This window comes from Microtus oregoni, unplaced genomic scaffold (assembly GCF_018167655.1).
Source record: "Microtus oregoni isolate MIOR12 unplaced genomic scaffold, Mior012 000054F_ref0000373, whole genome shotgun sequence".
Taxonomy (NCBI): Eukaryota; Metazoa; Chordata; class Mammalia; order Rodentia; family Cricetidae; genus Microtus; species Microtus oregoni.
The window spans coordinates 2,765,439-2,775,278 of record NW_024543830.1 but is presented as its reverse complement, the minus strand read 5'-3'; the positions used below and the strand labels follow the sequence as shown (position 1 = coordinate 2,775,278).

At 51.1% G+C, this 9,840-nt stretch overlaps 1 protein-coding gene across 2 annotated transcripts; it reads right to left on the bottom strand.

The window, feature by feature from the left end:
- Positions 1 to 5,239: 5,239 nt before the first annotated feature.
- LOC121437928 (induced myeloid leukemia cell differentiation protein Mcl-1 homolog) lies at positions 5,240 to 9,541 on the bottom strand. 2 transcript variants are annotated; one of them, XM_041638064.1, is made up of 3 exons: positions 8,796 to 9,520; positions 8,265 to 8,512; positions 5,240 to 7,583 (listed from the first exon to the last, which is right to left on the bottom strand). In XM_041638064.1, exons 1-3 carry the CDS (start codon positions 9,412 to 9,414, stop codon positions 7,467 to 7,469), a joined length of 984 nt encoding a protein of 327 aa, XP_041493998.1. In that variant the 5' UTR covers positions 9,415 to 9,520; the 3' UTR covers positions 5,240 to 7,466. The 2 variants fall into 2 exon arrangements, with proteins under 2 accessions (XP_041493998.1, XP_041494000.1); XM_041638066.1 differs by lacking the exon at positions 8,265 to 8,512 and having other exon boundaries at positions 8,796 to 9,541.
- Positions 9,542 to 9,840: the final 299 nt, after the last annotated feature.

The following is a 9,840-nucleotide window of genomic DNA, read 5'->3' as shown; positions in this document are numbered from 1 at the left end:
GCACACAGCAAAGGCTGTAGGGCAGATCTAGGTAGAGGAGATTCAGAAAGAACATGCTAGGCATGGTGGTGGCTAAGGCAGAGACCCCCACGAGTTTGAGACCACCTAGTACACACAGCAAACCATATTCTTCAAAAAGGCTGCAAACCTCTCCAATCCAGGATAATACTAACACTGAAGCTTTTTTTGTGACTATTTTCTTGGCTTCTTTCCCAGCACACCTTGTTCCAGGCTAACTGGAATAAACAAACACACATGTGATCACACCAAGTGGGGGTGGGGAAATTCTGAATGGAATGCAGCCCCAGCCAGTCAGGGGACCAGAAGCCCAGATCCCCAACAGGCTGGCAAAGAAGCCAAAACAATGAGCTCATGGGCAAGAAAAATGCAGTCTGTGGGGAAGTCTGGGCAGCCAGAGCCAACTGGTTTTCTGAATCAGGATGGGAAGGGCAGTAATTGAGTCTCCCACGGGAACGAGATTAAGAAGAACAGGAGACACCATGCATTTAGTAACTTCCAAGGGCTGTTCTTACTAAGGTTTGTTCTGCAGAGTGCTCTTGGTCCTGTTAGAAACACACCTGCTCTCCCTGGCTGAGAGTCTGAGGTGAACTCGCTGGTGTTCAGGCTCGAGCACAACCAGCTGTTCCCGAGAACGTTAGATAAGGACTCGGCAGTAACTCCAGCATTGGGAAGACCGAGCCCGTGGCACAAGGATGTCTGAAGTAATACAGCTAGTCTGTATACTGCACGCCCACAGGCCACTGGGCAGACCGCGGGGGTCGTATCCTGAAGGGCAGAAGCTGACGTCCACAATCACCAGACTATATAGCACTCTGTATGACTACCCCGAAAGAAAAAGTAAAACTGCAGACTAGACTCTTTGGGGCTGGTGAGGACTCAGCCTTAAGAGTTCCGGAAAAATCCAGGGTCTGCGTCCCAGAGTTTACAACAGAATCTGTAACGGTTTGCAAATGCCTGGAGGTGCAGCTCCAAGGGACCCAACACACTTCACAAGTGCATAACTTCCTGTATACAGGTAACTAAAAGAAACCAAATCAGGCTGGGCCAGAAACCTTAGTCCCAACACTTGGGAGACAGCTCTCTGGGAGTTCAAGGCTAACATGGTCTACTTACAGCAAGTTCCCAGCCAGCTAAGGCTAAATAGTGAGGCCCCATGTCAAAACTGGAGCAGGATGCAGTGGCACATGCTCCAAATCCTAGCACCTGGGAGGCTGGGGCACGGGATCTCATGTTTGAGCCAGCCTGATCTACATAGCAAGTTCTGGGCCAGCCAGAGCTACATAGTGAGAATCTGTCTCAAAAACTAAAATAAATAAAATAGAATCTTTTGTTTTTCGAGACAGGGTTTCTCTGTAACTTTGGAGCCTGTCCTGGAACTAACTCTTGTAGACCAGGCTGGCCTCGAATTCACAAAGATCCGCCTGCTTCTGGCTCCGGAGTGCTGGGATTAAAGGCGTGCACCCCCTCCCCATAAAAGAGAATCTCAAGAAGAAAACAAACTAAAAACACTCCTAAACAAATGAAAAAGCAAAACAAAACTTCACAGTTTTCAAATCGCTATAAAGTTGGCTGTGGTCACCTTAGGGCCAGTGGACACTCCCCAGCTGTCAGGAACTATTATTATTTTGTAGAACTACAAAGCTAACACACGTGGGAGGTAGAGGTGGGAAGATGAATGCAAGTTCGAGGCCAGTCTGGTCTACACATAGATTCACAAGTCAGTCAGGGCTATAGAAAGACTTCAGTTCTTCCTCATTATTCATGCGTAGCCTGGAGCAGCAGTACAGGCTATAACCTCAGCACCTGAGAGGTGAGACAGGAGGGTCAGAAATTCAAGGGCAGCCTCGATTAATGAGGGAGTCTAAGGCTAGCCCCGGCTCAGATCATCAGTGAAGAATTACTGACCCGGGGTCAGTCCCTTCTCCCATCCCAGGGAAGGGCAACACAGTGACTCTTGGTCTCAAAGCAAAACAAAAATGCCTGGTGTGGTGGCACAAACCTTTAATCCCAGCACTCCACTCAAGGGGCAGAGGCTGGCGATCCACAGAGCAAGTTACAGGACAGCCAGCCCTGTTACACAGAAACCCAGTCTCGGAACCCCCCCACCCCGCCCTCAGAGGAAAAAAAAACAAAACCCCCACTCAATTCTCAAGAGCTGTTTGACTCAGCAGCCTCGGGAGGATGCCCCTCCCCCTTCCAGATGCTTCACATAACTGAGATAAGCAACACTAACACTGTAACTACTGTGAACTGAGACAGAACCAAGTTTTCAACTCTCCAGTGAAGGCACTGGGGTGGGGGTGGGGGCCAGGGCCCCTGAAGGCAGAACTCCGCTGAACAAGTGAAGCTAGGAGCCAGCCCTACAACATTCTTTCTGCAGGAAGTGCCCTGCTTCAGGCATCCGGCTGGAGCCCCGCCACACCAATGACACTCTAACTCTGTTACCAAAACTTACTTTAGAGAAAGTTCTTAGGCTGGCCTTCTGGCCAGTTCATGCCAGAACTTTGAGAGGCTAAGACTATCAACCCAAATTGGATCCCAGCCGGGACTAGGGTGCCACTAAGTTTCAGGAAGTGGGGGGGAGGGGCAGGGGGAGAGTGGGGTGCAGAAGACTGAACTCAGGACCTTGCAAAGGTTCAACATCCACCCTAACAAATGAGCAACACCCCAACTTGGAAAGAAAATTCTGGGGCAACAGATGACCTGGTTCTCGGGCCAGCAGGTGCGGCTCAGCAGAAGCTCACTCAGTACTGGAGGCTCTCGTTTAAACTCCAGCACCCCTTACCCGCACAAGAGCTGAAAACGAAAGGGCTGGGTGGCTGTCTGCCGGCTTGCCTCGTACTCAGGAGGCCCTGGGTTCCGAGGCTGGCACCTGAGGGGCAGAGGCAGGAGGCCAGAAGTTGGGCCTGCACAGTAAGAAGCAAAAGAGAACTGAACATTAGTTGTGCCACACACCAGGGTGGCTGAGTTGTGTGCCCCTCTAGTGACTTAGGTTACGCATTGAGCAAGAGTCCTGGTTGGCTTACACCCCTCCTAAGTGGCGGGCAGAATTAAGATATGCGCCACCACACCCACTTTTTAATGTTTTCCCAAACAAGTTCTCAGGCAACCTACACCAGATTCCAAATCCCAAAGGCTGACCTTGAACACTGGTTCTCCGTGGACCTCTTGGTCCTCCTTGAACCTACACCAGATTCCAAATCCCAAAGGCTGACCTTGAACACTGGTTCTCCACGTGGACCTCCGTGGAGTCTTGGGCGTCCTTGTGTGTGGCGGTGAAGCGGCCCTGCCTGACCTCAGCCTCCCCTGGTGCCCTACAGGAACTGCTCCATTCGAGGTTTGAGGGTAAAGGCACAGTGCACAGAAGCAGCTTCACATCATAGGCACCCATGGGGCTCACCATGGTGACACAGAAGGACAAGGCACGAGTATCCAAAGTTCAATGCAAGCCTAGGTCTTGTATCAAAAATAACTAAAAACAAACAAAACTTCCAAAGCATCACCAAGAACAGTACTAAGCAAAACTTAACCCAGTCAAACTTTGGGGGCCTGTCTCTTTCCAGTGGCTTGTTACGTAGCACGGCTTGCCTTGGACCCGATGCAATCCTGCTGGTGTACCAAGCAAGATTTAGCATGTTAATCTTACCCTTCCTTGGGTGCCACTGTCTCAACATGGAGTCAAACTCGGAACCTTGTGTGTACTAGTCGTTAAAGCACAGTCCCTTTGTGTCTGTGTGAACAGGGCTCAAGGCCAAGAGGCATCACATCTCCTGAAGCTGGTTACTACGGTAACTTGTCAAACTCGGACCCTGGGAACTGAAGGTAGGCCCTCTGCAAGACCAGTTAGGGCTCCCAGTCTCAAAGATACACCCCTCCATACACTATTTCGTAGCCCGTTGGCCTTGATCTCCAGGCAGTACTTATGCCTCAGCAACTAGGCCCAGCACAAAGCAATTTTGTTACTGATAGGCGGTGGCAGTGCAGGCCTTTAATCCTACCACTCAGGAGGCAGGGACAGGCGTTATCTCTGCGTTCTAAGGCAGCCTGGTCTAGAGTGAGTTCCAGGAAAGCCAGGGCTACACAGTGAAACCACGTGTGGGGGAAGGGGGGGGCAAACCAGTAAAAAGTTACTGTCATCTGGTGACGAAGCCCATGGAAGACGGAACAGATGTTTAAACAGACAAAACTGAGTAGAAGATAGGGGATGCTGTTTGCTTGATTAGTGTTTGTGGCTGAAAACCAGTTATGCAAACCTCAAATTTGCACATTTCCATGGTGATTCGGCTCCCTTTCAAGGCATTTGACAACAAAGGCAGGACAGTTCTTCAAACTGGCTTAGTCTCACCTCCTTGGAAGGAGTGGCACTGACAGCTAACAACTAAAACCTCAGGGGAATAATCTTGTTCATCTCAAAAGCAGGGTGGAGGTGGTGGAGTCACTGCTTTGTGAACCCTTCCATACTAAAAACAAACGAACACAACACCCTATCACCCTGGTGAGATGGCGCAGTGGGTAGGGGCACTTGCCACCAGGCCTGAGTTTGAGCTCAGGAGGGAAAATTGTTTACATGCAACACCGATACTTAGTAACTCACAAGGTAAGACAGCTTTTGATCTGTGCATTAACAAGGACCTCAAAGCACTGCACCACCAAATCCTGGGGCCCAGAGTTGCATAGCTGAGATCCTGTGCTTGAGAGAGGCTCAGTGAAGAGCCTGCCTACTACACACAAGGTCCTGGGTTTACTCCCAGAGCTTGGGGAGCAGGGGAGAAAAGCTCCCTAGGGTGCACTCCTTGCAGGGGCAGGTTGGGATACAGCACCCTAACAAGGCACACACATCTCAGCTAAAGCAGACCAGAGGTGGAGGCAGGAGCATGAGAAGCTCAGGGTCAGCCTTGAACTTAGATATAAAAGCAGTGTGATGCTGAGAGCGGAGTTTAGCGGTGAAGACTGTCCAGCCTGGGCTACTTTCTGGCCGTCTTAAAGGAGATCAAAAAGCATTCTCCTCCAACACAGAAAAGGGCGGGCCTAGTTTAAGTAGTGCAACACACAAAACTCCAGATTGGCATACAGGCTCTCTGCCCCTTTGCTATGAGGCAAATTGACTTTAACTTTTGTTTTTAGTTCACTTACACGCATTGCTCAGCTGACTTCCCTAAAGAGACTTGCATAATGAGGAAGGAAGGCGATAAGAAAAGACCCATATACCACACCTTACTTTGGAGGAGAAAAAAAAAGGTTTATTTTTTTTTTCCTTAAGAGAAGAAACAGAAGTTAGGGAAACACATTTTTTACAACCCACATTAACTTGCAGTTGGTCCTAACCCTTTTGGGAACAGGTGTTAAAAATGCTGGTTCTACCAGATTGAAGGTGTTCACCACCCCAGCTAGAATGTACATGGATGCTTGAAGACAGTATGGTTTTCCCTGAGAAGTGTAAGACAAGTTTGCTGCGAGCTATCTTTCCAGCAGCCCCTCCCCCTTCACTCTGGAGGGCGTCTCAACTATGCAGCTAGGCAGCCCTGCAGCACTTGGACCGTGCCTCTTCTCCCTCCAAATAAACCCCTTTTCTCAACCACTTGGGCTCTCCAAGTCTGCATGGCCCTGGAACCAGAACAGCCCACTAGGAGCAGACCGGTACAAACACAAACTTCCACAACTGGATATGGGAGCGCGCCTTCTAGGCACCTTAACCTGTAGGGTCAAACTACGTAAAGTGCTTTTAATTCCAAGAGATAAACATAAATAAGCAATTTATAACCAAGGATAAATACATAGGTACAAACAGCTCCAACAAGATGATCTCGGGCTGGGCTGGACAGGCAGGGCACTTCTTCCCCATCGCATTCCTAGTCACCTGATTCGTGCCTATTTTTATCTGCAGTCCTGACTGAAGGTCACACTCTGAGACTGAAGCTTTCCAATGACCACAGCTCAAACAACCTCCTCCAGTTTACCAGTCAGCTTTCAGATAACTGAGGCTTAACAAAACCCTCCTTTCTCTAAATTTAAGTGAGCATACTCACTCTGGGACAGTTAAAGCTGTGACTTTTGATACTACCCACATTGCTCCTGTTGGTCAAAGGCCTCAAAGCCTCTAAGGAGACAAAGCTCTGCTGATTGACAGGAGGGAGATGACTTAAGTTCCTAGTTGGGGGGTGAGAATGGGGGCTCCAAAGAGGAAATGTGGACCTCGATTCTATCTGTAGAGGGACCTGAGGGAGCAACACAAGTCAGGATTTAAGAATGGTTAATTCTATATAACAGTGGGACACCTAGAGAAACCAACACAGAAATTCAAAACAAAGCTTGGCAATCATTAGTAGAAAAGAAATACATACTTGTTTTATTGACAACACCAGGCTTAAATTTGTATTAAACAAGTAAGCCTGTGAATAGCACCATGGTTATGACTCTAGCCTGAATTCCCAAACCACTTTACAATTTAGTAAGTCACTGGGGGGGTCAAATGCCTTAGATCTACCTGCAATACAAAATCAGACTGGAAAATTAAGCCTGCATAGTTGTGAATCTGATTTGCCTTACTACAGCCAGTGCATGCACAGCTGGTTCTGTCTCTAGTACTGGTCATGACAAAGTTCTAAAAAGCTGTAAGAAATAGATTTTAACTACAAGTTGCAAATCTTTTCAAAAGGGTATGGAAAAACTAAATCAGAGCCTTCCCTCTTTTATATTCAAAGAAATAGACTTTCTGTAAAAATATATACAATTTTTACAGACAAATACATTTTATATGTTGTTTCTCTTAAAAATTGAGGCTTTTCAGTTTTGTAACTAATTAGTGGAAGCTTAGTCAAGTACTTTTGGCCATTACTAGGCTAATAAACTTAAGAATCATCCAAACCAAGCCAAAGTAGACAGGCCTACACATCCTGAGCACGTGGGCTTTGTCAACAAGCACACCTGGGAGATCGCGGGCGCCTGCCTCCCTTCACATTCTCGTGCACTCCTGTGGCTTCCAGTCAGTTTCTTACTTGCAGCTCACATCCATTTGCACAGGTCACCGTCATTGTTAGTGCTTCTTTGCGACACTACAGAGAGTGGTGGATTCTGCGTATTTATTGAGCTCTATGACTAGCCTGACGACTGGCCACTCTGTTCAGGACAAGGAAATCAAGTCTGTCCTTCTAACCACTTCCATCCAATCTACAAGTCCTCCTCCATGGCCTCCCAAAGTCTGCTGAGTGAAAACTTTGCTTCTTTCAGATAGTAACTCTTCAAGAGGGAGCACTTTCCCCATGTATTTATTCTTGTTGGCCACAATCCTGTAGCCACTTGCTTTATTTCTGGCTATGTTGCTAGAGTGGAACTCCTGGATTGTTAAAAGCCGGGGCAGCTTCAAGTCCAACTTCATAAATACACTGGTTTTCACAGAAGCACGCAGTTTGGTGGCTGGAGTTAAGAGACACCTAGCACTCCCAAGGCTATCTTATCAGATAGGCCAGCCCAGCCCCCACTCCAGCCACACCCGCGAAGGCCAGCAGCACATTTCTGATGCCGCCTTCTAGGTCCTGCACGTGGAAGAACTCCACAAACCCATCCTAGAAAACAAAAGAAAAGCACATTTTTCAAGTATGGGTTTCTGCCGTTGTGACACTAATACAGAGAAAGGATGAATTAAAATATTCCCCGAAACAATGGCGAACCAACTATCAAATATTCCCAGGATGCAAGAGCCGTGTCTGGAGTTTCCGGTGAGTTAGACTAGCTCACAGCTGTACTGCACAAGGTGAACAAGAATTGAGGGCCCCAGCAGACAAACGCTACCACTCTTCAGAGCCCCCGGAAGCATCTCTCCCGTGGGTCAGTGTTTCCTAATGAGGTTGAGCACACTTCACACCAGAGCTCTTTGGGTATTAAAACATCTAAGCTGCAGGCTCTACCCCGTCTCCATTGGATTAAAATGAGGGCCTACAGGGAATGTAAGTTTAGTCATCGCAGGGGTCCCTTCTTCAAGGTTTCAAATCCACTGCTCTGAAGATCACCCAACTGACTTAGAAGAACCTACAGAATACAAGACCTTCTGGTACAGTTCAAGACCTCCATACCACTTTTTCTTTGGACCCTCCCCCCCCTTACAACGTCCAACGTTAAGCAACCAGAGGTACATAGATCTGGAACCGGTAGCTTTGTAAAAACCTTTAGCTGCCTCCACCTTCACTAAGTCCTGCACCCCATTTCCATCCACTCCACGGCCCCTTTAAACCGTAAGGCAAACTTACCCAGCCTCTTTGTTTGACAAGCCAGTCCCGTTTTGATCGGACAAGAACATCTGTGATACTTTCTGCTAATGGTTCGATGCAGTTTTCCTGGTTTATGCTCTTCAAATGTTTGGCCACATAGGCACCGAAAGAAATAAGAGTCACAATCCTGCCCCAGTTTGTTACGCCATCTTTGAAAACATGGACCATCACTCGAGAAAAAGATTTGACATCGTCTTCGTTTTTAATGTCCAGTTTCCGAAGCATGCCTGAGAGGGAGAAAAGCACGCAACCTCAAGGCCTCCTTTGTCTGCTGCAGCCGGCCATGACCCCTGCCCACCCACGGCGAGGGGACTCGGCTCTGCCGGCTCTGGAGGGCTCAGGCGGACCCCACGCCGACATTGACATCCCACCCTTTCCGGCTTTTGAACCCAACTGCCAGATGGGCGGAAACAATGACTCACGGCCAGAACACGCCGGGTGCGGAGCCAGCTCGCCCGGGCTCTTCCCGCACGGCCCGGCCCGCCCCGCCCCGCCCCGGGCGCCGCTTACCCTGGAAGGCCGTCTCGTGGTTGCGCTGCACCCCGTCGCCCACGCGCCGCAGGGTCTCCAGCGCCCTCCGGCCCGAGGCGCCCGCCTCGCCCAGCGGCTTCGCGTCCTTGGCGCCGGCCGCCTGCTCCCGCAGGTAGCGCGAGATGATCTCCAGCGACTGGCGGTACAGCTCGTCCTCCTCCTCCTCCTCGGCCGGCGGCGGCGTGGAGGGCAGCGAGCCGTCGGCGGCCGCCGGGTTCCCGCGCTCCCGCAGGGGCAGCACAGCCGGCCGCTTGCCGAGCGCCTCGGGCTCGCAGCCGTCCAGCTCCTCCTCACCGGGCATGATGGCGGCGGCCGGCGCGGCCAGCTCCCCCCGCGGCACGGCCAGGAGGCCGGGCGCCCGCAGCAGCCGCCTCTCGGGCGACGCGGTGACGTCGGGGTCCTCCGCGCCCACGGGCGGCGGCCGAGCGACCACCCGCGCGCCGGGCAGCAGGGCGGCCTCCCCTCCCCCCTCGCGCCGCGCCTTGGCCTCCTCGGCCATCAGGCGCGCCCCCGCCGGAGAACCGCCGGCCGCGCCGAGGCTGGCGCCGCCGCAGTACAGGTTCAGGCCGATCACCGCGTTTTTCCGCAGGCCAAACATGATCGGACGCCGCAGGAGAGGGGACGAGAGCGGGGAAGGCCGCGACTCCAGACTCGAGGCTGGCGGAAGTCAGGAGTGGGCCAGGCTGGAACCGGCCGCCGCCTTAGGGCCGCTCTGACGCAAGCGGGGGTCTTACCGTAAAAGGGAAAGGGGCGTGGCTTCCGGAGAGCCTCGCCGGACGTGGACCGCGGCTCTTCCGGCCCGGCTGCGCACGCCGGCTACATAACGACCCGACTAGCGGCGCGCGCGTTCCTTCCGCCCTGTGCGCCTCTGCTCCGGGTCCCTGCTTGTGCCAGGGTTTGATGTCCAGGCTGTCCCAGACATTAGCTAGTCCTGCCTTAGCCTTTCTCGTGCTGGTATGACAGGCTTGCCCCATGCGCTTCGTTTTTAAACCATACCACTTTTTAAATTATTATTATTATTATT

Excerpts from the sequence above, each read along its gene's own strand:
- LOC121437928 (XM_041638064.1), bottom strand. The coding sequence starts at position 9,414 with ATGTTTGGCCTGCGGAAAAACGCGGTGATCGGCCTGAACCTGTACTGC. Across the intron at positions 8,513-8,795 it reads CCACGAGACGGCCTTCCAGG|GCATGCTTCGGAAACTGGAC; the intron begins GTAAGCGGCGCC and ends TCTCCCTCTCAG. Across the intron at positions 7,584-8,264 it reads TTGTCAAACAAAGAGGCTGG|GATGGGTTTGTGGAGTTCTT; the intron begins GTAAGTTTGCCT and ends TTTGTTTTCTAG.